This window comes from Scyliorhinus canicula, chromosome 15 (assembly GCF_902713615.1).
Source record: "Scyliorhinus canicula chromosome 15, sScyCan1.1, whole genome shotgun sequence".
In the NCBI taxonomy this organism is placed as follows: domain Eukaryota; kingdom Metazoa; phylum Chordata; class Chondrichthyes; order Carcharhiniformes; family Scyliorhinidae; genus Scyliorhinus; species Scyliorhinus canicula.
Genome location: NC_052160.1, coordinates 19,503,587 through 19,531,140, shown reverse-complemented (window position 1 = coordinate 19,531,140; position 27,554 = coordinate 19,503,587). Strand labels below are relative to the sequence as shown.

At 49.7% G+C, this 27,554-nt stretch overlaps 1 protein-coding gene across 12 annotated transcripts in view; it reads right to left on the bottom strand.

Moving 5' to 3' along the window:
* The window catches only part of caskin1 (CASK interacting protein 1), a 684,935-nt gene that overhangs the window by 72,044 nt on the left and 585,337 nt on the right, over positions 1–27,554 (bottom strand). For 11 of the 12 annotated variants that reach the window (XM_038820500.1, XM_038820499.1, XM_038820502.1 and 8 more), the window contains 3 exons: positions 26,914–27,026; positions 19,095–19,179; positions 15,918–16,015 (listed from right to left, as the gene is read on the bottom strand). In XM_038820500.1, coding sequence (XP_038676428.1) covers positions 15,918–16,015; positions 19,095–19,179; positions 26,914–27,026 — 296 coding nt within the window. The remainder of the gene's footprint in view (positions 1–15,917; positions 16,016–19,094; positions 19,180–26,913; positions 27,027–27,554) is intronic. The other variant, XM_038820508.1, reaches the window with a different exon arrangement.

Genomic DNA, 27,554 nt, shown 5'->3' with positions numbered 1-27,554 from the left:
CGTTACTGGGCAGTATTCTCCGTTACTGGGCAGTATTCTCCGTTACTGGGCAGTATTCTCCGTTACTGGGCAGTATTCTCCGTTACTGGGCAGTATTCTCCGTTACTGGGCAGTATTCTCCGTCACTGGGCAGTATTCTCCGTCACTGGGCAGTATTCTCCGTCACTGGGCAGTATTCTCCGTCACTGGGCAGTATTCTCCGTCACTGGGCAGTATGCTCCGTTACTGGGCAGTATGCTCCGTTACTGGGCAGTATGCTCCGTTACTGGGCAGTATTCTCCATTACTGGGCAGTATGCTCCGTTACTGGGCAGTATTCTCCGTCACTGGGCAGTATTCTCCGTTACTGGGCAGTATGCTCCGTTACTGGGCAGTATTCTCCGTTACTGGGCAGTATGCTCCGTTACTGGGCAGTATTCTCCGTTACTGGGCAGTATTCTCCGTTACTGGGCAGTATTCTCCATTACTGGGCAGTATTCTCCGTTACTGGGCAGTATTCTCCGTTACTGGGCAGTATTCTCCGTTACTGGGCAGTATTCTCCGTTACTGGGCAGTATTCTCCGTTACTGGGCAGTATTCTCCGTTACTGGGCAGTATTCTCCGTTACTGGGCAGTATTCTCCGTTACTGGGCAGTATTCTCCGTTACTGGGCAGTATTCTCCGTTACTGGGCAGTATTCTCCGTTACAGGGCAGTATTCTCCGTTACTGGGCAGTATTCTCCGTTACTGGGCAGTATTCTCCGTTACTGGGCAGTATTCTCCGTTACTGGGCAGTATTCTCCGTTACTGGGCAGTATTCTCCGTTACTGGGCAGTATTCTCCGTTACTGGGCAGTATTCTCCGTTACTGGGCAGTATTCTCCGTTACTGGGCAGTATTCTCCGTTACTGGGCAGTATTCTCCGTTACTGGGCAGTATTCTCCGTTACAGGGCAGTATTCTCCGTTACTGGGCAGTATTCTCCGTTACTGGGCAGTATTCTCCGTTACTGGGCAGTATTCTCCGTTACTGGGCAGTATTCTCCGTTAACTGATTGTGAAATCGGGAAAGACGATTGGGCGGAGAATCGGTTCCAACGCCAAAATTGCGGCCAGCGTCGATTTTACGCCAAATCGCCAAGCTCCAGCACCTCGACAGCGGCATTGGTGAGTACCGGAATGCACATACAGTAGACACCATTTTGCATATCATTAGCGGGCCTGACCCGGTACTCTCCGGGGCTCCTCGATTCTCTGCCTCCGATGGGCCAAGTTCCCAATGGCACGGTTCACTTGTGCTTTTAAAAATCGTGAAACCGGCGTGGCGGCTGCAGATGGAGAGAGAGGGGGTACAGAAGGTGTCCAATATCGCCATAGTTTGCTGACAGTTGTGCCGCTGGCCAGGGGGCTCCTGCCAGGGCCTGAGGTAATAGTGGGGGGTGGCCAGGAGGTGGGCTATGGAGTCGGAGTGGACGGGCACGGAACACCATTACCGCAGCCGGCAAGGCAGCCATACAGCTGCGCACACTATGAACAGCCACTATGAATATAGTGCCGTGGGTCCTATAGGTGTCCCCCCAGGGCAGCCCCCTGGGTGCCCTCTGCCCTCAGCTGGTCCATCAGCTGTATGAGCAGCCTCTAGCACAACCAGTGCCATCCTGTTGGCTGGGATGAGTGTGTGTCAGCCTCCCGAGTGTCAATCACGGTCCCAGCAAATCCCACACTGATTTTCATTGGAATCGATTGTGTTCCACGTGCTTGGACCCGGTGCTAGCCCCTCAGTAGTAGCAGAATCAGTCCAGGTCCGGCGCCGGTTTTTCTGTCGTCAATGCTTAGTCTCAGAAACGGAGAATCCCACCCACTAGGTCTCCGTGTTTTCTTTCTAATGTCATGAAGGAATGCTTTATGCAAAAAATGGATTTGAATCCACAGCTGGAAACCTGAATTAAACTTTTGAAAACAGACTTTTAACAAACACGGAGGTTGAAGCGCCTTGAAATCACAGTCCAAGGTGGCCAATACAAATTAGTGTTACTATACGTTGCACATTCCAATTCACTGGTGTGGAGTTAGTCTGTCTGTCAAAACCCACAAAAGACAATGACGTCAATGGTGTGTGAAGGAATCTCCTGTCTCATTAGTAAGGCATCTGTGACAATCACCTGAGACATTCAAATATTGGAGATGGACCATTAAGGCTAATTGCTTGGACACAGGACCTTGGTCAAGTTAGTTTCCAAATATGAACTAATCAAGTCACTTTTTGACAATGTGTTTCTTTTAATCTCCCCGGCAGTTTGAGAAGGAACGTCACACAATAGGCCAACTTTTTGTATGTTTTAAGTACTTATGTTCTCAGTAGAACTGAGGCCAAGCGGTTTTGGGAGAAGACCTAATTCAGGTCCCTTGCACCTCCTTTGATTTTCTCCAACCCACCTGATAAGCTTTGAGCCCTATTTGCTGACTGTGATCACCCAGGAATGGATGCCCTTCTACAGACAGAACTTTCTAAAAAAGAATTGTTATGAGGGTACGCCCTTTATTTTTGCAAATATGATTTTTCAACTTTCAACTGACAGGACTTTTGCAATTTGAACTGAAACAGAGCAAACTGCTTAAAAAATGCAAGGCCACATTCCAAGGTGAAGGTGAAAAAGTAACAAATCACCCTCTGGGCAGTGTGAAAAGAGAAATATTTCCTATAATCCAGATGCCCAAAGAAATGTATACCTGTTTATGGAAGAGACATTAAAAATGCAACACGCTGGCTATTTAAACAATGGCTGCCACCAACAGGCACATCTAAAACCTCTTACAAATACACAATGGGTGGAGTATTTCACGGCAAGGCTGCCGACCACTAGAGAGAGATTGAAAGTGATACAGGTGGTGTCAAGGAAGTCTTCAGCAGAGCAAACAAGTTGAGGGCTGCTCTCCCTCCACCTCTCTTTTTTCCTTTACCAAAAAACTACAATGCACTGAGATCTTGCAATAATTGCGACAGCTTCTAAATCTGACCGCATCTAAGAAACCAATTAACCTAAATTGGCTGCAGTGTTTTAAAATCAATGCCTTGAGGACACTCAAAGGGCACTGACCATATATTACTTTTTTATAGGACTCTCATTTCCGATGCAGCGTGTGTGCAGGTGGATGGGTCCTATTGACGACAGAAGGGCCCAATGCTTGACGTGTTTTTATCGGAAATTTGCTCTTTCTTCGGCTCAGGAAAACCTTCTTTCATTGGCTTCTTATTGCTCACAGTTTAAATAATTAAATACTTTCTGATTTACGAAAGGCATATCCTTATAAAAAAGACGAAACCTTAACCTTTTTAGTGACCAATCGAGGAGATTTAATCGAGGGAAGCCTATTCGCCCATTCTCACCTGGTCATAACAGAATCCAAACCAGCACTGCCATCTCCTGAATAACAACCAACTTATTTGTCTACATCGTTAAATTAGAAGTTTCAAGAACATTGAATTCCACCTAAAACATGCTGAGTCATCAAACTACAGACTGTATACTCTTTAATTTTTTCATGGACTCTAATTTGGCCAACCCTGCTCTGCAATCTGTGTTTGTGTGGATATGGATATCGTGTGTGTGTCTGTGTGCAAAAGTCAGTGCGTAACTTATTATTTTCCTTAATACGGCTTAAGTACCATAAAGCCTTTCCTTGGTAAATTCTCTAAATACTCTTTCCTTGGTAAATTCAAGAGACTCTGTTCTCTTGGTTCTTTTGCGGTCACAGTGCATAAACAGTTAAGTACTCACTGAATTGGTAAGTATATGCCTTTCAAACAAAAGTGGTCAAACAAACAGAGGACAAAGAGCCACAGGATGCCTCCTCAAAGGTTGGAACATCATTAACTGAGCAATGGATTAGTGCCTGTTACTTTCTCTACAACACCTCATTTTAATAAACCCACCAATTGGACAATACATGTCACTCACTCCCACATATCTGTTAATCTTTAATTAACACATCAATTCGAGATTACTACTTGTCTCCCCCTCCCAGATATCACTGAAACACTAATTAATCCATCAATTAATTGCTGTCCTAACTCACTCCCAATTATGTATGAATGCCTAATTAAGTCAGTGATTAAACACTGCCATTCACTCACTTCCATTTGTACGATGATCATAAATTAACCATTTGATTGATCACTTGTAGCTCACTCCTAGATATCGCTAATCTCTAATTAATCGATTGGCAGGCTGCAATCCCATTCGTTCGCACATATGTTATTCCTCACTATCGTGCAAACTTTCTATCAAAGTCTGTTCATTTCGACCAAAAATGATATTTCCGTTGCTCCCATTATGCAGCAAAAGGTTCGCTCAAAATTGTTTCCAGGAGAAATCATAAAATAGGTTATGTTTTCTAAAATAGCACGACACGGAGCAGCAAGGGAGAGACAGGAGTGGAAGCAAGGCTCTAGTCGTTCCCATAGCAACTCACATGCACAAGTTTGGTCTTTCAGGATTCCTTTTGAAGCAAGTCACAAGCAGAATAGAAGGCGAGGCCAACGTGTGACTCAGGACGGGACAGTGTTACACAGCGAGGGGCTGAATTTACAATCCAACGTTAAAATTGCCACTCAATTTTATTAGTGATTACAAACCGAACAATAATCAAGCCTCACGTCCTGCAATCACAGAATGGCTTCAGGAATATCATGGTCCGGGTATATTTATAGCATAATAACGGAAGGCATTTTATGGTAATGCAAGGGCTATTTATCACATTTATCTGCACCGTCTCTTGAAAGGAGATGTCAGTGGTGTAATAAACAACTATTAATAGGCCATTGTGGAACAGGAAGCCAGATATTGGCACAAATGCAACAACACAAATATTACACCCCGCCAAACCCATCACAATTATGACTGGTGTTTTTCCCCCCCCCTGGCTCTGATTGCATCCTTTGCTGATGGGCGTGATCGCCTCTTGGGAATGCTCACTTCAGTTTCTCCAAGTGTGACTGCAGGTCAATGACCCTAAATGGTGGCTGGAATTTCCCAGGCCCTTTGGGGAAAGGACGTTGCTAAAATGGCACGGGAAGGCATCGGGGTGGGGGTGCTCCTGACATCTTTCCGCCATCGTGTCATTTTTTCAGTGGTAGGAAAGATGATGCCCGTGTGAGAATTTTGCCCACATTGAGAGGGCCCGTTGCCATGCGGGGAGACCACTGGGTGAGATCTGGTGACTGCCCAGTGCGCTTCGGAGAAAGGGCGGGGGGTGCTGATCCTCGTTTGTAGGCACTCCAGCGTCCACAGCAGGGCACTAAGTCAGCACTGGTGGCGTAGATAGTGCACAGTGACTACCACTTCCTCCCCAATCTCTCTGCCTGGCCCTAGGGTCGATGAATCCTATTCACCGTTCCTTGAGGGCGCCCGGCCATTGAGGCGTCCTTATCCTGGTCTTTCAGAACAGGTAATGGCCATTGTTCGCTGTGAAGCTCTCTGAGGTGATGGCCCTCTGACTGGGCCAGTAACTATTTGGGGTGGGCTACTGTCCCTAATTGTCTGCCTCTGGCAATATACCTCTCAAGGTCCTGTTGCCGGCATCGTCCAGGTCACCTCCTGCTTTCCGTTTTGTGGGATGGGACTTCTGCCGCCTCCAGAAGATTCAGTCGAGTATGTTTGTTTTTCTCTCTCCACAGATGCTGCCTGACCTGCTGAATATTTCCCAACATGTTCCATTTTCATTTCAGATTCAAAGCATCTGCAGTATTTTTCTTTGACTGTACTGAAGACGTCTCGTTTAGGCAGAACTGTGGATTTCAAAATGGTCCCATCCAACAGCGAATAGGACTGTTAGAGCACAGGCTTCCAAATCACTATGACAATGCCAGATTTCAGGCCCTTGAGTGGTTGTGATGTCGGATTCATCGCTGGCAGCATGGGGTCAACATGCTTTTCTGCGTCTTTACCAAGGCTCCTGGGTTACAAGAGGCTGCTCTGCTCTGTTGGTGTTTCCAGCTTCTATTTCGGCCGTACTACTCCCTCCCAACTCCCCACCAGTAACTCGGGTTTTCACAACCTGAGTCTTGTGGATGTCACCAGTCTTTTCCACTGCATCGCCAAGGATCCCATGTTTGTTTCACTTCAGACATTTATCCATATCCTGTTATCCACAGATCATTTTGTTTCTTCAAGTGTGTAGGTGCGTGGGCAGATGTGTACGTAGGTGGCTGCGTAGGTATGTGTGAGGTGGTAGGTGTGTGTAGGTGTGCACGGGGCTGAGTATGTAGATGGGTAGGTGTGTACACAGGTGAGCATGTGGGTGTGTGTATGTGTAGGTGTACTTAAAATAGATATGGCAAGGACTGGATGCTTCAAACGATACTGAGGGAAATTAAAGTGAAAATTGCAGAGGCACTGGCCATAATTTTTCAGTATTCTTTAGTCACAAATGGTGCCAGAGGACTGGAGAATTGCAGTTCAAAAGGGTTTGTTCAAAAATGGCTGTAATTATAGGCCAGTCAGTTTAACTTCTGCGGTGGGGAAACTTCTAGAAACAATGGCCGTGATAGGTCCCGCATGGGTTTCCATGCGGCGGGTCGGTAATCTCACTGGTGCCTCCGCTGCTGAAAAACACGCGGGAGGTTCGTCGGTAAATCATGCCCAATAATTCGGGACAAAATTAATAGTCACAGGGTCGATTGTGGGTTAATTTTAAAAAAACAACATGGATTTCTTCAGGGAAAAGCGTTTCGCATTAACTCAGAATCATAGAATCACTTCGGTGCAGAAAGAGACCATTTGGCCCATCGAGTCTGCACTGACCCTCTGAAAGTGCACCCTACCTAGGCCCAGGACCCCAGCCTATCCCCGAAATGTCACTTAATCTTTTGGACACTAAGGGACAATTTAGCACAACCAACCCATCTAACCTGCAAATCTTTGGACAGTGGGAGGAAACTGGAGCACCCGGAGGAAACCCACGCAGCCACGGGGACAACATACAAACTCCACGCAGACAGTCACCCGAGGCTGGAATTGAATCAGGGTCCCTGGCGCTGTGAGGTAGCAGTGCTAACCACTGTGCCGCCATGCCATCCTTTGCTGGAGATTTTTGAAGAGACAACACAGAAACGTGATGAGGAAAATCGGGCGCGATTCTCCGCAAATGCGGAGAGTCGTGAAGGCTGCCGTGAAACTGGCCGTGTTTCACGGCAGCTTCCACGCCCCCTCCCGGGACCCGATTCTGCTCCCCGGTCGGGGCTAGCAGCGGGGCCCCGTGAACCTCGGCATCGCAGCGCCACGGGTAACGGCGGCTGACGCGCACGATGTTTGGGGAATCTTGTGTCGGGTATGCGGGCAATGTGACCCGCCCATCGCAGCTGGTCAAGGGTGACCAGTGCCTCGTTACTGGGGATATTGGCCTGGGACTGAATGCTCACATTGGTACACCTATCCTGCCCGTGGATTTGCTTGCGTCGAGAGGAGGTTCCCGAGGTATGGGAAACGACCCACATTGTCCAAGGATTTTGATGGTTGGGGGGGCAATTCTGTGTGGCAGGAGCGGACTGGTGGAGAACCTTTGTTTTCCGGATATTTAGTCTGAGGCCCATTCTCTCATATGCCTTGGTGAAAGCATCGATGATGGTTTGTATCTCGGCCTCTGAGTGCGCACACAGGTGTCACCTGCCTACTACAACTCGATGAGAGAGGTTATGGTGGTCTTGGTTCTGGCCTGGAGGCATCAGAGGTTGAACAGTTTTCCGCTTGTCCGGTAGGTTAGCTCCACCTTATCCACTAGATAGGGTGGTTAAGAAGGCGTATGGGATACTTGTCTTTGATAGCCGAGGAACTGGTTGCTGCCGGCGGGAACTCTGTGGGAACGGTCGGGGAGGGGGGGGGCTCCTTTACCGGGGAGTGGGGTGGGGAGCCTCCGATGAGGTCTGGCCCGCGATTGGGGCCCACCAATCGGCGGGCCGGCCTCTCCTCCCCCCAGGCCTACTTAGTGGCGTGGCCGGCCCTTGAACACCGACTCCATCTTGAGTCGGGGTTGGGCTAAAGAAGTCCCCCGCGCATGCGCAGGATGGCGCCACGCCCATTTGGCGCCGCGATAGGAGGCTGGAGCGCATGAACTGCTCCAGCGCCGTGGACTTAACCGGGCCTGGTTCGTGCTGTCGTGAAACACGACAGCATTCACAACGGCGCGAACACTTGGGCCCAATATTGGAGAATCGCCCCCTATGTGTCTGCACCGGCTCTCCAAATGGGCATTGTGACTCAGTGCCATTCCCCTGCCTCTTCCCCGGACCCCTGCATATTTAAAAAATTCAAATAATCACCTCAAGCCCTCTTGAATGCCTCGATTGAACCTGCCTCCACCACACTTCCAGGCCGTGCATTCCAGACCCAAGCCACTCGTTGTGTGAAAAAGTTTTTTTTCTCACATCACATTTTTCCTCCTTTTGCAAATGACCTTAAATCCATGCCCTCTCGTTCTTGATCCTTTGCCAAGCAGGCACAGTTCCTCCCAATCTACGTTGTCCAGCCCCCTCGTGATTTTGAACATTTCGATCAAATCTCCTCTCAGCCTTCTTCTCTCCAAGGAGAACAGTCCCAACCTCGCCAATCAATCCTCACTACTGAAGTTTCTAATTCATGGAACCACTCTTGTAAACCTCTTCTGCGCTCTCTCCAATGTAGTAACAACCTTCCTGTAGTGTGGCGCCCAGAACTGTGCACAATACTCCAGCTGAGGTCTAACTAGTGTGTGGTATAACTTCAGCATAACCTCCTTGACCTTGTATACTATTCCCCTAATAATAAAGCCCAGGATACTGTATGCTTTTTAATGCTCTCTCCACCTGCCCTGGCACATTCAATGATCCATGCACAAATACACACAGGTCCCGCTGCTCCTGCACCCCTTTTCGAATAGATAGAGGTTATTTTAAATCATGAGGGGTCTGGACAGAGTAGATAGGGAGAAACTGTTCCCACTCATGAAAGGATTGAGTGAGAACGCACAAATATATTTTTAAAAATAAATTTAGAGTACCCAATTCATTTTTTCCAATTAAGTGGCAATTTAGCGTGGCCAAACCATCTACCCTGCACATCTTTTGGGTTGTGGAGGCAAAACCCACGCAAACACGAGGAGAATGTGCAAACTCCACACGGACAGTGACCCAGATCTGGGATCGAACCTGGGACCTCGACGCCGTGAGGCCACAGTGCTAACCACTGCGCCACCGTGCTGCCCGAGAACACACAGATTTAAAGGAATTGGTTAAAGGAGCAAATAGGCTCTGAGGAAAAAGGTTTTCACACAGCAAGTCTGCCCGAGTGTGTGGTGGAGGCAGGTTCAGTCGAAGCATTCAAGGCAATTAGACTGTAACTGAAAATGAAGAATGTGGAGGGTGATGAGACCATCAATTCACACGACACGTGGTTGGAAGTGAACAGTGGTTTTAATAGTCTTACAACAGAGCCTGCCTGCGACGAGATGAACTGGCAGCAGGCTCACAACTGTAGAGCTTTATACTTCCAGTTAGTGGGAGGAGCCATGGGTGGAGCCCAGTACAAACTCCTCATCTCCCCTTATGGACAGAGCCACGCAACGACTCGTATACAGAGCCCACAAGGACACAATACATATATTACAACACAGTGTGAATTACTAGGTTTATAATTCACCACATTCACCCCCTGTAAAAAAATCAGGTCCGGCGGGGGTGATGGGTCTAGAAATTGAGCCGGTCCGGCAGCCGAGTCGTCCTTTGGGATCAGCGGAGCACCGGGGTTGCAGCCTCTTCGGGTGGCTGGGTGGGGGCGGTCGGCGAGTGTACAATAGTGGACTCCGGGGGTGATTCGGTCCGAGCTTTGTACCCGACTGGTTCGAAGGGTGACGGGGAGCGCCGGAAACCTATAGGCTTGGGGGCGCGGAGCACAGGCAGTGAACCTCTAGGTGCGGGGGCGCAGGGCGCGGTGAGTTGGGTGGGGTGTAGTGTGAGGGGTACCTCGGCGGTAGTGGTGGTGGAGTTGGATCCTGCAGGCGCCAGGTCCCGGAGGGAAACAGTGTCCTGACGGCCGTCAGGGTATTCAATGAACGCATATTGGGGGTTCGAGTGGAGTAGGGGCACGCTTTCTACGAGTGGGTCAGTTTTGTGTGCCCGGACGTGCTTCCGGAGGAGAACCGGGCCCGGTGTCCTCAACCAAGCTGGGAGCGAAACCCCCGTGGTAGTGCCCCTAGAAAAAACAAATAGCCGTTCGTGAGGGGTCTGGTTTGTAGCCGTACACAGGAGGGACCTAATAGCATGGAGCGCGTCGGGGAGGACCTCCTGCCAATGGGAGGTCGGGAGATTCCTGGACCGGAGGGTCAGTAGGACGGTGTTCCAGACCGTCGCGTTCTCCCTCTCCACCTGCCCGTTCCCCCTGGGGTTGTAGCTGGTAGTCCTGCTCCAGGCGTTGCCCTTGTCGAGCAGGTACTGACGCAGCTCATCGCTCATAAAGAACAAACTCCTGTCGCTGTGTACATAGCTGGGGAACCCAAACAGGGTGAAGATACTGTGCAGAGCTCTGATGACTGTGTGGGAGGTCATCTTGGGGCACGGGATAGCAAAAGGGAAGCGGGAGAACTCGTCGATGACGTTCAGGAAGTACACATTCCGTTTGGTCGAGGGGAGTGGCCCTTTGAAATCGATGCTCAGGCGTTCAAAGGGCCGAAATACCTTTACCAGGTGGGCCCTGTCTGGTCTATAGAAGTGCGGTTTGCACTATGCGCAGATGGGGCAATCCCTGGTGATGGCTTTTACCTCCTCGGTGGAGAAAGGCACATTTCTGGCTTTGATGTAGTGGGCGAGCCGGGTGACCCCCGGGTGGCAGAGGTCATTGTGGATAGCTTTCAGGCGGTCGTCTTGCGCGCTGGCGCACGTGCCGCGGGACAGGGTATCTGGGGGCTCGTTGAGCTTCCCCGGTCGATACATAATATCGTACTTGCAGGTGGAGAGTTCGATCCTCCACCGCAGGATTTTATCATTTTTAATTTTGCCCCTTTGTGAGTTGTCAAACATGAAGGCAACCGATCTTTGGTCGGTGATGAGGGTGAACCTCCTACCTGCGAGGTAGTGCCTCCAGTGTCGTATAGCTTCCATGATGGCTTGTGCTTCCTTTTCGACTGAGGAGTGTCGAAGTTCCGAAGCTGAGAGGGTTCGGGAGAAAAAGGCGACTGGTCTCCCTGCCTGATTTAGAGTGGCGGCGAGAGCGACCTCTGAGGCGTCGCTCTCCACCTGAAAGGGGACGGATTCACCACCGCCCGCATGGCCGCTTTGGCGAAATCCTCCTTGATGCAGGTGAAGGCCTGGCGAGCCTCAGCTGACAGAGGAAAGAGTTCGGCCTTAAATAGTGGGCGGGCTTTGTCCTCATACTGAGGGACCCACTGGGCATAATACAAGAAGAATCCCAGGCACCTTTTGAGGGCCCTGGGACAATGAGGGAGAGGGAGTTGTAAGAGGGGGCACACGGTCCGGGTCGGGGCTCAGGACTCCGTTTTCCACGACATAGCCGAGGATGGCTAGCCTGGTTGTGCGGAAAATGCATTTCTCCGTGTTATATGCGAGGTTAAGTTTCTGGGCAGTTTGGAGAAATCGATGGAGGTTAGCGTCATGGTCCTGCTGATCATGGCCGCAGATGGTGACGTTATCTAAGTACGGAAACGTGGTCCGCAGCCCGTACTGGTCCACCATTCGGTCCATTGCTCGTTGGAACACCGAGACCCCATTCGTGACGCCAAAGGGAACCCGGAGGAAATGGAAGAGGCGGCCATCGGCCTCGAACGCCGTGTAGTGGCGGTCCTCCGGGCGAATTGGGAGCTGGTGGTATGCAGACTTCAGATCCACCGTGGAGATGATGCGGTACTGGGTGATCTGATTCGCCATGTCTGCAATCCTGGGAAGGGGGTACGCATCGAGGAGCGTGAACTGATTAATGGTTTAGCTATAGTCCACTACCATTCGGAATTTTCCCCCGGTCTTGATGGCCACCACCTGAGCTCTCCAGGGGCTGTTACTGGCCCCTATGATGCCCTCACGTAGGAGCCTCCGGACCTCGGTTCTGATAAACACCCTGTCCTGCAGGCTGTACCGCCTGCTGCGAGTGGCTACGGGTTTACAGTCCGGAGTGAGGTTAGCAAAGAGTGGAGGGGGGTCGATTTTTAGCGTCGCTAGACTGCAGATAGTGAGTGGAGGTAGGGGCCCGCCGAAGCTGAGTGTGAGGCTTTTGAGGTTGCACTGGAAGTCGAGTCCCAGTAAGAGTGGGGCGCAGAGTTCGGGGAGTACGTACAGCTGGAAGTTCGAGTAGCTGGTGCCCTGAATCGTTAGGGTCGCGACGGTGCGCCCTTGGAGATGAACAGAGTGTGAGCCCGAAGCAAGGGAGATAGTTTGACGTGCAGGGAAAATAGGGAGCGAACAGCGTCTTACCAGATCAGGGTGTACGAAGCTCTCGATGCTCCCGGAGTCGAAGAGGCACGGTGTCTTGTACCTGTTGATTTTAACGGTCATCATAGAGTTGCGGAGATGTTTCGGACATGACTGGTCCAACGTGACCGCGCTGAGTTGCGGATCGTCGGCGGCTCGATCAGCTGTGCTGGAGTGGCCCCGTGATGACTGTCCGCTGAGTTCGTAGTCTTCGAGGTGAGTTTCAGAGGTTGAAGAGGATGGATCCCAAGATGGCCGCCCCCGTGGATCGCACGTGGCGGGCGGCGAGGAAGATGGCTTCCAAGATGGTGGCCCCCATGAGTCGCACATGGTCGGCCGCGTGGAGGAGGGTTGCCAAGATGGCGGCCCCCATGAGTCGCACGTGTGAGGTGGGGGCGGAGTCGGCATACAGGCTGCAGCATTTCAGGGCCTGCGGGCCTGCGAGTTTGGGAAGCGAGTGCTCTGGGCTGCGGGAGAGTTTGAAGTAGGAGTTTTCTTCGCCAGGCAGACCCGGACATAGTGTCCTTTGCGACCGCAGCTGCTGCAGGTCGCGTTGCGGGCTGGGCAGTACTGCCGTGGGTGTTGGGGCTGCCCACAAAAATGGCACGCTGGAGCTGCGTAGTGGGTGGGTGGCCGCGCGGCGCAGGCCTGGGGCAGTTGCTGGTCGGGGCCCATGATGGGGTTGCTTGGTCTGCGGGGAACGAGGTGAGGCTGCGGAACGAGATCTCCATGGTTGTAGCTAACTGTACTGTGTCCTCCAAGTTCTGGGCCCCTTCCTCAAGCAACTGCTGGCGCACATAGTTGGACCTGAGCCCTGCCACGTATACATCTCGGACAGCGAGCTCCATATGTTGGGCGGCTGATACAGCTTGATAATTGCAGTCCCGAGCTAAAGCTTTTATATCGCGCAGGAATTCGTCCAGCGACTCCGTGGGGCGCTGGCGGCAGGTCGTAAAAATGTGGCGCACGTAGATCTGGTTGATGGGTCTCGCGTACATTCAATCGAGCATGGCCAGGGCCTTCGTATACAAGGTAGTACTGTTAAGTTGGGTAGAGATACGGTGGCTCACCCTTGCGTGCAGTAGGATGAGTTTCTGCTCCTCCGTAGTTTCCGAAGTGCTTGATTCAGCCAGGTAGGCCTTGAAACATCTGAGCCAGTGTAGAAAGATTTCTTTTGCCTCTGCAGCCTGCCGGGTCGAGTTCTAGTCGGTCAGGTTTGAGGGCTGATTCCATAATAGTTTTCTTCAAGTTTCCTAAGACTATTAAATTGATGAGACCATCAATTCAGAAGACACGTGGTTGGAAGTGAACAGTGGTTTTAATAGTCTTACAACAGAGCCTGCCTGCGACGAGATGAACTGGCAGCAGGCTCACGACTGCAGGGCTTTATACTTCCGGTTAGTGGGAGGAGCCATGGGCGGAGCCCAGTACAAACTACTCATCTCCCCCTATGGGCAGAGCCGCGCCACGGCACGTATACAGAGCCCACTAGGACACAATACATATAATAGAACACAGTGTGAATTACTAGGTTTATAATTCACCACAGAGGGGTACAGGGAGAAGGCAGGAGAATAGCACTAAATGAATTGCTCATTCAGAGAGCTGGTGCAGACATGATCGGCAGAATGGTGGCCTCCTGCGCTGTAATAATTCTGTGTGAAGTGTGTGTGTAGATGTGTGTATGTAGGTGTGTGTTTGTAGGTGTGTGTGTGCAAGTGTGTGTGTGAGTGAGTAGGTGTTTGTAGGTCTGTGTATATAGGTGTAAGTGTTGGTGTGTGTAGGTAGGTGTGTATGTGGATGTGTGTATGTAGGTGCCTATGTCGATAGGTGTGTATGTAGACATTTGTGTGTAGATGTGTGTGTGTAGGTGTGTATGTAGATGTATATATGTAGGTGCATGTATGTAGGTGTCTATGTAGGTGCATGTATGTAGGTGTCTAGGTGTGTGTATGTAGGCATATGTGTGTACATGTGTTTGTCGGTGTCTATGTCGGTGTATGTGTGTATGTAGGTGTACATGTAGGTGTGTGTGCAGGTAAGTGTGTGTGTAGTTGTTTGTGTGTAGGTCTGTATATTGGTGTGTGTAGGTGTGTGCATAGGCCCGTATATGTAGGTGTGTGTACCTAAGTGCATATGGGTACATACGTGTGTGTGCATATGTTTGTATGTAGGTGTGTGTGTAGATGTGTATATAGGTGTATATGTAGGGGTGTGTGTATGTTCGCATGTCTAGGCAGTGTATGTAGTGTGTGTGTAGGGGAGTAGGTGTGTGTAGGTGTATTTGCGGGGGATTGTGTTTGAGTGTGGAGGTGTGTCTATAGGTACGTGTGGAGGTGTGAGTGCAGGTGATGTGACCAGGTCCCCTTAACAACAGGTTATGGACCAGCTAAACCTTTACACAATTCTGGCTGATTTCACCATCATTTTGCTGAACCAGATTTTTTGGATCTATTGAACTGAATTTCACAATGTGCCCTGGTGGAATTTAAATTCCCATCTGCTGGACCAAGTACCACATGCATGAGGCTAACACATTCATATCAATGGGGTAGAAGCAGCAACTACAGCTAAACTCGGAAACAGAGTGAAATGGCCTCAAGAGGAATCAGGAAGAATACAAGAACCTGGCATCCATCAGCCTGAGACCGAGTGAAACCAATTTCGCCGCTGGCTTTAAAAATACAAATAGGCACATGGGAGATTCCGCCTGCAGGAAAACAAGGTCAGGAATTCAAAAGTTCAGAATATCGTTCAACCTTCACAGTGGTTAGCAGCAAGTGTAACGTATCTCTGTATGATACAACCCTCTGAGCTAGCGTACGAACTGTTTGTTTTGCTGGCATGGTTTGGGGCCAATCTGTCAGTCTGCAGCGTCTCTCTCTGTAGCAGCGCCCATATGCCACAGTCAGGAACAAAAGCCAGTGTCAAGGTTTAAGAAAAAGGCATGTCACACCCCCAGAATGGGTCAGCAGAAGGATCGAGAAGCAACCTTGATGTGTTTGTTCATATCAGAACCGGATAGCTCGCCCAAAGAGCCAGCGCAAACACGATGGGCCGATAGGCCTCCTTGGACCCTGCGTGATTCCACTCAGCAGTCGGCGTTGCGGGAGACCACACGTTCTTATTCAAGGTACAGTCGCACAGAAATTCGACAAGGGAAGGGTTAAAGGCACGTTCTCAAAGGCGACAATTACTAACTTAAGAACCTATACATCAGTCTCTCAATGAAGTGAAATGCAATGTAAATTGGATTGGTCACGTCTGTCAGCTTGTTGAAAGGAATTTGAACAAATCTCTTACAAGAATAGATCAGCACTCACCGCTTTCAGCTCCGCTCCTACCAGAGAGTTCACTGTGCAGAACGAAAGGGAGAAAGAGAGAGAGAGAGCGAAGGGAGGCAGGGAGAGAAAAACCTGACAGCTTTCAAACCTTGCAGCTTTATTTCAGTGAGTCCCTATCACGAGTGTGTCAGTGCTCCCAGACTCACTTACCTTGGTTTCTGACTGTGCCTCTGCCTTCTTCAGCTGTGGCTCGCTGTACGGTTGCTCTGCCAATGGGCAGCTGGATCCGCTCTGGGGCCGGCCAGCTCCTGCGACAAAGCAGTGCAGACACAAAACATCAAATGGGCCGTACTGGCACGGCTGCCTTGTGCGCACGACAGCTCTGAACTAGAATTACACAAGAAGACAGGCCATCGCACCCCCCCCCCCAACCCGCGCACGCTGGTGTTTGAGCTCCGTAAAAGCCTCCCCTCCCACTCATCTCCATCTCATCCTATCAGCAAAACCATCAACTCCGTTCCCACTCGTGGCTCTGTGGGTGGCATTCCTGTCTCTGCCTCAAGAGGTCCTGTGATCGGGTCCATCCCGGGGCTTGAGCACAAAGACTAGGGCTGACATGCCACCGTGGTGCTGAGGGAGTGCTGCACTGTCAGAGGGGCTGTCTTTTGCATGTGACGTTAAACTGACCTGCTTCCTGGATTTAAAAGATCTCATGCCGTTATTTCAAAGAGAGGAGGTGCTCTGCCTGGCGACCCGGCCAACAATCAACCCTCAATCAACATCACTAAACGGGTGATCTGGTCATTAGCACACGACTGTGTACAGGAGCTTCCTGTGTGCAAATTGACTGCTGTGTTTCTTCCATTACAACAGTGAGTCCAGGCGGGGCTTTGCGGTCCAGTGGTCATGAAAAGCACTCGTTAGTTGCAAACCAATTGTTCTATAAATTTAACTAACATCCCACGAGATGTACCAGTGCCATGCGCCTCGACTGCTTCCCATGTCAGTGAGTACCACATTCTGAAAGAGGTTTCTCCTGAATTCCTGTTGTACTTATTACCTTGGTGTATCTTGAGGTCCTGTGACACAGGGGGTAGTGTCGCTGGGCTGAGCCATTCGCTCTGGGAAAATCCTTCTAATACATGCCAATGACAGACGGTAAGAGCAGGACAGAGTCCTGGTCAGGAATGTTACAACCTCGACCATCACTATCCATAGCTGTGCTCTCCAACATACATGGAATGGTGCACGTTGCCCCGGCAATTTGGACTCCCTCAAAGATCTGTCACCCACTGTCACTGCCACCTTAAACTTAACTCCCCTAGTTCTGGTATCCACCCGAAGTGGAATCATCCTCTCTACATCCACCCTGTCCAACACTTTCTGAAATTTAATGGCCTCCATCAGGTCACCCTGTTGTGGTGAGTGTATTGCTATTACAATTCACCACTGTATTGTATTGTATTATGTTGATGCCTTTGTGGGCTCCGCCCCCTCGGGGGTGGTATATATGCCTGCAGCCTGGAGGCGGCGCTCAGTACAGAGCAGTCGCAGGCAGGCACAGATCTAGCTTATTAAAACCACTGTTCACTTCTACTAATCGTCTCTTGTGAATTGATGGTCGCATCACCTGTAAGAGAAAGGAGTCCCGGCCCGTTCAATCTTTCTTGATAGGTATAACCTCCCAGTTCTGGGATCGTCCCTGCGAATCGTTATTTTGTACTTTTAGTAGTATCTGCATGTCAAGGGTCACAACCCCTACTGGGGTCACGAGATGGGATTTTGGGATCGGGTGCTTTAAGGTAGCAATGGCAGCCGTGGAGCTATGACAGAATGTTAACAACTGTGAGGCCCATTTACTGTCGGGCATTTCTTTCGAATGGTGCGTGTGGTCTGTTGGGCAAAATTATTGAGAACTGCTCGCTGCTGTTGCAAAAAAGGCCTGTGAAAAGGCAGGTGTCTTTTTTTTAAAAAGACCCCGTTGTTTAAACATTCCTACCAAACCTAACTGACCACAACCCCGCCCTCACCCCCACCTCTCTGGTCAGCAGATAAAGCCCACCCCCATCCTAATCATACCCGTCCCCATATTTTCACTCTGGCGTCACAAGACGTTTGGGGCATTAAAATGGAATGCCGCCTAGAAATCTGGGGAGAACTCTGCTGTCACTTTTTCATATTCCAGAGATGAGAAGGGTACAGAGTGCCCCGAGCGTGCTCCACCTTTCTATGCAAGGTGAGGGTGCTAAACCCACACAGGAGGTTCAAGTGAGGAGATTCACTGATGAGGATCCCTCCAATGGCTGGATTCAACCTTCTCCTTTCAACATGCAGAGACTCCCTGGAAATCCCGCAGCTCCAAAGGAATAGCGTGCTCGCCTGGACCATAAATCTGTGTGTGAGCCGACGCGTCCAAAGATAATGGCCTACATCCTAATGGTCACTTTTGGGATCCCTTGAATAAGTTATTCAAGCATCAGGGACACCACTCCTGTCCTCACCTCATCTCCATTTTCATTCTCCGTTTCCCAGGAGGAGTTCCAGGAGCAACATCAGGAGTGGAGACCGTGGCTGACTTGTCTGCCACTGGGACCTCCCCTCCCCCCCGCCCAGGGGAAGGAGGGGTAAAAACCTGTCATCCAGCACCCCCTTGCTGTAAAGGATGCTTATGGAGACGGTGTAGACAGTGGGTACGGGTGATGCCTCACAAGGTCGAATAACTTTCCGGCACCATCCCAGCCCCCACAAGTGAAATGTTGCCAGGCCGCGCACGTTGGTCATGAAAAATGTCTCCCATTTTTAGAAGCAGTACCGAGAATAAAACCTATTGATCTCATTAATCTAGAAAGGAATTATATATTTTTTTAGTTTATCTTTGCAAAGTTAAAATACATATTAAATCCTATCAAATCCCTGATCGGGTGGCTGAGAAAACTATCCTTATCCATAAAGGGAGAGATGAGGAGAATTGGCAGCAAAAAGTGAGACACCCATTCACCTCAGATTGAACTAAAAATATTAATGATTAAAAACTGATTGAAGTAGATTATATTTGTGACAAATTACCTCTCCTTGTAATACATAACAAAGCTTGTCAATACACTGCCTCGTTATAAATTGCTCAATAATATTGCATTACAGCACTGGCGCTCATACATAGATCCTGGCATTTGTCCTTGAATCTACTTCTTAGCCTTCGACCTGCGCTGTACACTCACCATCATGTCAGCCCCCTTTAGCGAGGAGAAGCGAAGACCCAGAGACCGCTGCACAGGCTAAAGGTGTTCATTACATGTTTTCCCTGCTGAAGGCGCTTTTAAATGACCAGCTGGCAGTTTCTCTTGCCACTTTAAATGAAAAGGGACAAGCTCGATATTCAAGGCCTACCTGCAGGCTGCTCCGATTTGGCAACTCCTTCGCCTCCTGTTGTCTCTGGAGCAGATCCCTTCTGGGTTAGCACTGTTTGTAGTAACTGCAACATTGAAGAAAAAAAAAGGAAAAGTGGGGGGGGGGGGGGGGGGGGGGGGGGGGGGGGGGGGGGGGGGGAGAATGGTTAGAGGCTCATTGTGGGACAGCCTCCGACAGCCTCAAAAAATTATCGTTGCCCCTTCTCAGAAATAAGACCTCGACAGATTAACGGTGGAAAGGTGGAGGAGGGAGAGAAGCAGCCCTTCAGAAACAGCTGCGGTTATCACAGCTCAGGACTCGAGCGCATGTTCCCGTTCTGTCACAATATATGTGCTAAAACAGCTCTTCTTCGATGGATTGGTTACTATTTAAGGGATAGCTCCAGGTTGCACAGCACAAACACAGCCTCGATACAGACAGCTCCTCGCGACTGACTTGTGCTAATCTGCCTGCGAATCCCTTTTGTCTTTAAAGCCACATGTGTTGGCATTCTCTCCAGCATTGACATATTCAGTCACCAACGTCAGAAAGGGCACGCTGGAAAATGGAAAGTCACCTGCTCACAAAAAGATACTCCGGGTTACTTTTTTTATCTCGGGCTGGAGAATCTCAAATGTCAAATGTTAAAGGAAATCGAGGCGACGTTCCACCTGTCGCACGTTGCATTCCATGGGGCCGGACGTTAAGGCATAAAGCCGTTGAATTATATTTAAATACATTTAAATAAACCCTTTCTGGATGTGACCCCGATCATGTCATCGGTGGGGCGGGGGCAGGGAAGATCCCAGGAAATCTCGCTGGCGCAAATCCCGTTATGGCCCTTTCGCGATATTTAATGGTCATAAGAGGATTTGCACCCATGGCTAAAGGACCCGAAAAATTGTGCCCTGGGTTGTTTAAATCTCAGCATGACAAGCTTTGATAGCCAATCATTTGCAGGTAGACACCTAAATATGATCACGCTGTCAGATTTGAGTGAAAATCCATCTTGTTCACTCTTGTCCTTTTGGGAAGTAAACCTACTGTCCTTAAGTTCTGATATCCATGCCGCTCCAGTTCCAGGCTGTGAAGTCAAGACTTAAAACCTATAGGACAGCCAGGGCTGGGCAATAAATGCTGTATTGGATTTTTGTGAGGCCACACCTGGAGTACTATGTACAGTTCCGGTTCACCGTACCCAAGGAAAGTTATGCTTGCCTCAGAGTGGATATGTCAAAGGTTCACTCAATTGATTATCGTGACGAGACTGTTATTCTGTGAGGAGAGATTGAGTAGGATGGGTCGGTACTGGAATTTTAGAAGAATGAGAGGTGATCTCATGGAAGCATCTAAGACTCTGGCTGGGATTTTGTGATTTGCCCCCCCCCCCCCCCCCACCATGGCTGGGGGTCTCAGGCAGCGGTGGTGGCTTGCCATTGGCTACTGGATCTTCTAGTTTGACTTCAATGGCCCTTGCCGTTCCAAGCTAGCAGCACCGTCGAGGATCTCGTGACTGGAACATCCCGGTGGTAGGAAGGGCTAAATCCCGCCGTCTTGAGTGGGTCCGGCCAAGTAAGATCCTGAGAGACTTCTGCCCCTGGCTGGAGAGTCTGGGACTAGGGGCCCTCTAGGGGTCCTAAGGGGATGGCCAATCAAGACTGTGGTGAGGAAACATTTCTTCACTCAGGAGGTTGTGAATCTATGGACTTCTCTTCCCGAGAGGACTAAGGAGGATCAGTCATGGAGCATGTTCAAGGCTGAGATTGATAGGTCTATAGACACTGAGGAAATGAAGAGATGTGGAGATTGGGCGGGAAAGTGTTGATTGAATATCAGCTGGGGCAGGCTGGAAGGTCCAACAGGCCTACTCCTGCTCGCTATTTATTTGGTTCTTATGTAACCAAAATGAGCAATTATTAGTCTTGGGTATGTCACAAGACCTACTGTGTTCACATGGAATTTCTCTGTTGCCCCTTTCTACAATATAGAACCAATGATCTGTGACATATTTCTCCCTCCAACCCCTTTTCTAACAAATGTATTCTTGCAAGGTGGATGATGCTGGCAAGGCCGGCAGTCACTGCCTCTGTCTCGGAGGTGGTAATGCACCATCTCTTTGAAGCACTGGCCACACTTTGACCCAATTTCCTGGGCCTTTCAGCATCAAGCACATTGATGGGAGCTGGAGTCACATGTAGTAGACTGGATAAAGCGGTTTCCTTCCCTAAAGGACACTTAGAACATAGAACATAGAACAGTACAGCACAGATATGGACCATTTAGATTTCTACCAAAATCTGATAGTTTCATGGTCACCTATTGTGATGTCAGCTTTCTCGTTTTCAGTTTTGCAGATTAAGTTCAAAATTCTCAATCGTTCATAGAATCATAGAGTCCCTACAGTGTGAGTGGGGGCCAGTCGGCCTATCGAGTCTGCACCGACCCTTCAAACAATCACACTACCTAGGCCCAATCCCCCACCCTATTACTGCAATTGCACCCAAAGAGGCAATTTAGCGCGGCCAATCCCCCTAACCTGCACATCTTTGGACTGTGGGAGGTAACTGGAGCACCTTGAAGAAACCAACGCAGAGAGGGGAGAATGTGCAAGCTCCACACACAGACAGTCACCCAAGGTCAGAATCGAACATGGGTCTCTGGCAGCACGGCAGCACAGTGACTAGCACTGTTGCCTCACAACGCCAGGGTCCCAGGTTCAATTCCCGGCTTGGGTCAATGTCTGTGCGGAGTCTGTACGTTCTCCCCTTGTCTGCGTGGGTTTCCTCCGGGTGCTCCGGTTTCCTCCCACAAGTCCCAAAAGGAGTGCAGGTTAGGTGGATTGGATATTCTAAATTCACCCTCAGTGCACCCGAACTGGCACCGGAATGTGGCGACTGGGGGATTTTCACAGTAACGTCATTGCAGTGTTAATGTAAGCCTGCATGTGACAATAATAAAGATTATTATTATTATTATTATTAATCACTGTGCCACCTTTCTCCTTCCCTGGAGAGATTGCCCTTCTCATCCTTTTTCTATCTGTTCCTGGGATGTGACCATCATCGGCCTGGCCAGCATTTATTGCCCACCCCTAGCTGTCCTTGAACTGAGCGGCTTGCTGGGCCATTTCGGCAGATAAACCACACTACTGTGGGCGAGGAGTCACATGTTGGACAGACCAGCTAAGGATGGCAGATTTCCTCCCCCGAAGAACATTCGTAAAGCAGGTGGTTTTTTTACGGCAATCTGGTAGTTTGGTGATTATCATTGATGAGCCTTGCATTTTATTCTGGATTTAATGAATTGAATTGAAATTCCGTCAGATGTTATGGTGGGATTTGGACGCGCCTTTCTGGAGCTTTGTTTCAGGCCTCGATTTACTAATTCAGTAACAGGATCACGGCATCTCATACCCCCGGCTCAATCCTCCTGCGTTTGGAGTGCTTATTTTGCCTCAGCAACACACTGAGGTGCTGTCCAACATTTGGTTGATAATATTGAGACGGTAGCAGCGGAATCTGGCTCTGAGGCACCGCTGGTGCTGGAGAATCCCAAAACTTTGATTGACTGGAATGCTTCCCGCCCATGTCCCGTGCAGCCACCCTGGCTATAAGGGCACGAGGGTGGGGATGGCGCACATACACCTGAAGCATGAAGAGCTTTTAGATCATGGCGTCAAACAGCCTCCAATGTTGACTTGTCACGTGATTAGCCATTTTGGTGGACTGCCCTCTCTACATCGGTCCCAGTCAAACTCAGCTGCTCAACGCCAACCTTCCAGCACCGGCACCCCAGCTACCCCCCCCCCCCCCCCCCCCCCCCCCCCCACAAAAACAACCCTATCGTCCAGCTAGTGTTGTTTAAAGGGTTGACAATCCAATCCAGGTGAGGTACGATATTCCTGGGATTCTTTTGCTGGTACAGAGTTGGTGAAAGCACCGCGTTCAATGTTACTGGAGGGTTTTGGCAAACTCTCTGGATTTTCACTGCTGTTGGATCATGATATGGAGGCCAGAGAAGTTGTTTGGCCTGTCAGGAGAAAGCCTGCTTCAGTAACAGGGGCCACATTTGTGGTCTGCAACATGACTTGGAAGTGGAGCACAGGCAGCACAGAGGGAACGAAGTGTGCAGGCAGAGGACGAAGAATACACAAGAAGGCCTGTAGCCACCGAGCTCTTTGGCGGACATGTCTCCTACCTCCGCCTCAGGCAGAAGCTGTGTGTGAGGTGCCTCCATTTCACCAGAGCTAGTGACTGATTTGTGCTGGCCCGCCCAGCCCCGGCTGCTGTCCCAGATCTTCCAGCCAACCCTTCCCAAGACAGTCGCAGCAGCTTTTATGCTTTGAGTTTGGCTCCTCATTGGAGGGGGCAGGGTGCCTTTAAGAGGTCCATGTTTGCTCTAAGCCTCCCTGTTGAGTGACCAACGATTCAACAGCAGGTTTCGCACTGGGCTGCAGACTGCAATCATTCAGAGGAGCAGACAGTACAAACGTTTGCTTGCTGCCTGCCTCAATGGCACTTAGTGTCGGGTAATCATGCATCTTAATCCAATTCACAGTCTATGTGGCTGTTACTCTCTAACCGAACACTCTCCGGCAGTACTTTGTCATGGGAAGATATTTTAAGATTCCGACAATCTGGGAGACTGCAACAGTGATGATGTTTTGCAGTTGGAATAAGGATATTATCAAGGGATCTGTCCATTTTAAGCATTCGACTATTCTTAAGGTACATGAATTGCCTTTAAAGTGTTGTCATTATCCAGAGTTCCTATTATATTGACTGTGGGAGGTGACCAAAGCATTGCTAAAACCTGGCAAATGGCCCTCACTGTCACAACAGTAAGCAGTTTGTAAAAATTTAATTAAAGGTGCTCAAAAGCTTCAAGCTGCCAAATGATGGTCCATTTAAAACACACGTGAATAATTGACAGTAACGATGCATGTACTTTGATGTTTCTGCAACTTTAATCAGATAGAATCTACAGTGAGAAGGAGGCCATTCAGCCCATTGAGGCTGCACTGGCCCTTAGAAAGAGCACCCTACTTAATGTTACAAGTTGTCCGATCTGATAAAAAATGCACTGTCGCAAGCAGAGCAGTATCGGCCCTTTTTGAATGTGAAAATCCCATGCTTTCAGGTCATCTGGCTATATTGGTAATTTTAATGGTGCTCAGAGGCACGTAAATATGGAATGAAGTTACTTTCAAATCACGGAATGTTTTTAATGTATACCGCAGGCGAGATATTGAGGCATCATTATCACTAAATTTCTGTTGATTGCCTGCGGCAAGGATAGACACCCCACCTATCGGTTAATGAGGCTACAATTGATGTCTTGAAGTTGCAGCCTATGAAGCAATCTTGTACAGATGGCAAACATCAACTTGTTTATCAAAGGACAATTATCCATCAAATTATAAGAAATGGTGCTTCGAGAGGGAGTGTGGGGATATAGCTCTCTGGATTTGATTCCAGCCCTATTCCTTCGTACCTAGCTCCCAGGCTCTGGAACTCTTATTCTGCCATGCTAATGAGCTGCTTATTTTGTTCATGCTGTTTGTAGCGAAGTGCCTGGTAAATACTGGGTGCACCTCCCGCACACAATGGTCAGCTCATGGCTGCTGTAACAGAATCCTGGAGAAAGCAGGGAATCAACAACCACAATAAACAACACCAGCGTGACAGTGCAGGCTCTAGGATAGATTAAAAAGAGGAGAAAATAAACCTTCTCAGGCACGTTGTTTCGAGAGCTGATCTCTCCCTCATCCTTCCAGGCATGGGTATCTTTCCGCAGGCTCCAGTAGCCACCAAGTGTGTCACCTTTCTGACCGTGAATTCATCACAATTGAGCCTCGATGCTGCCCTCTTTTGGCATGGTACAAACAGGTACTGCACACACAACCCCACAGTGCTCAAGGAGAAAGTGCCCCTGTCCAGCAGAGGGCCTGCATGATCGATTGTCGTAACCATCCCGGTTGTGAGTGGCTGACTGAGCAAAGAGCAGGGGTTGAGTTGAGGACCTCACTGGCCAATTGTGGAGCACGGTCACAGTGAAACCAGTGAAGTCCACGGGATGTTAGGTGCTGATCTCCTCATATCTATGGGTATGGAGCCTCTCGCTGTCACTCACTTATTGAGGAATACTGTGAAAAGTTCATGTGGGCTTTGAAAATCTCCCCACCCAACATTCATGTCAACGCCCTCTGGAGTTTCGCGGCCTTGTCGCGCCCGACTTGGTGTCGGGGGCGAGGCTGTTGAATCTTGCCAGAGGCCTCGGGCGTGATTTGTGATGCTCGAAACGACTCACGAGATTTAACAAAATTTCACGAGACAACGTGATCTGGATCTCGCCCGCACTGGGTGTGATCCAGATCTGCATATTTAAATGTGCCATTCACCTCATTTAAATGTGATTCTCCCAGCCTAATGACCGTGACTGGGAAACCTCGCCAGGGTGTCGTTTAGTACTGGTTTCCACAAATGTGGACCAGTCATAATAGCACCTGGTGGGGGGAGGGGAGGGGGTCACCCAGGACATTCGAGACCCCTGGATGGTCGGGGACAGGGCAGGGGTCTCGACCCCTGGCAGTCCCTCTGGCACCTGGGCACCTTGGCACTGCCAACCTGGCAGTGCCACCCTGCCAGGGTGCCAGTGCTCAGGTTCCCAGATGCGAGGCTGGCACTGCCAGGGATTGAGCCCAGGAGGGTCTTACCAGGTGGAGGGGCGATGAGTGGGTTTTCCCGGGGGCCTCCCCGAGGTTGGGGGAGGTGTCCAAAAATGGCGGGGGGGGGGGGGGGGGGGGGGGGGGAAGTTGAACTGTTGGACGGGGGAAAGATTGGGGCAGCCAGACAAAATGGCGCCCTGATCGGTGAGGGACCTGTCCCACTGGGCTCGCCAGCAGGAAATGACTCGCGTGCGGCCTTGACGGGGAGAAACTCCCCGGGGCCAACAAAATGGCAAAGTGCCGCTGAATAGCGGGATGTTCCTCGGCTCTGCAGCCGCCGTCAAACACGCCGTCAAACGCGCCCAAAACCAGACATAGATTTTCTCCGGTTGAATCGCACCCTAGAAGTACGAGAGACAATCTCATTGAAAGATACATGATTCTGAGGGGGCATGATAGGGTGAACGGCGAGAGATTATTTCCACTGGACGAGGAGTCGAAAACATGTGGCACAGCCTCAGGATAAGGGACCAAACATTTAGGACGAGAAGAGGAGAAATTCCTTCACTCAAATGTTCCTGAATCTTTGGAATTCTGTATCCTCAGAGGGTTGCGGATATTTCATTGTTGAATATATTTAAAGCTGCAGATAGACAGAGTTTTGGTCTCTTGGGAACAAAGGGATGCGGGGAACGGGTGGGAAAGTGGTGTCGAAGGCCTAGATCTGCTCCCTGTAAGAACAATATTCACAACGCCCTATGCTGCTCTTGCTCAAGTATTTGCTTTGTTTGGCCCCTTGTTCCACACTGTAACCAATCACTGTTTGTCGATGTACCATTTGTCAATGTACTCTGATTATTCTTTTTGTCCATTATGTACGTACTGTGTATGTTCCCTTGGCCGCAGAAAAATACTTTTCACTGTACTTCGGTACATGTGACGTTAAATCAATCAAAGAGAAAAAAAAAGATCTGCTATGATTGTACTGAGTGGCAGAGTAGGCGTAACGGGACCCCTGCCCCTATTTCTTGTGGTTCCTTGCTCCACAGCTTAAGCTATTGCTCGACGTAACCTGCATGTCGCCTGATCCTCCACGGTGTAGCGGGCAACCTATCCACAAAAGTAAGACCACCAGTGAGATTTGAGCAGTACCTTACTCCCCTCGGAACCCGAGGCTGCCGCAGTTCCCCCAGCACTCTGGCCACTTCCGGAGCTCCGACCGCTGGCCAAGCTTCCTGTACTCCCTGCACTGCTACGGTCCCCACCTGCAATAAAAAGATCATAGCCGGGATCAAGATGCTGATTGACAAATGTGAGTGCCCGAAACATAACAGGCCTATCAGTGGAGAAACATTTTTGGGGGCATAATTTGGTGTTATAAATCTTTCCAACCAGCCCCATCCAGGCCAGCGATTACCACTCTGTGGCCTGCCAATCATCCTATAATTTATGATGTGGAGATGCCGTTGTTGGACTGGGGTGATCACAGTAAGAAGTCTTACAACACCAGGTTAAAGTCCAACAGGTATGTTTCAAACACTAGCTTTTGGAGCACTGCTCCTTCCTCAGGTGAATGAAGAGGTGTGTTCCAGAAACATATATATAGACAAATTCAAAGATGCCAGACAATGCTTTGAAGGCGAGCATTTGCAGGTAATCAAGTCTTTACAGATCCAGAGATAGGGGTAACCCCAGGTTACAGAGGTGTGAATTGTCTCAAGCCAGGACAGTTGGTTGGATTTCACAAGCCCAGGCCAGATGGTGGAGGGTGAATGTAATGCGACCACAATACT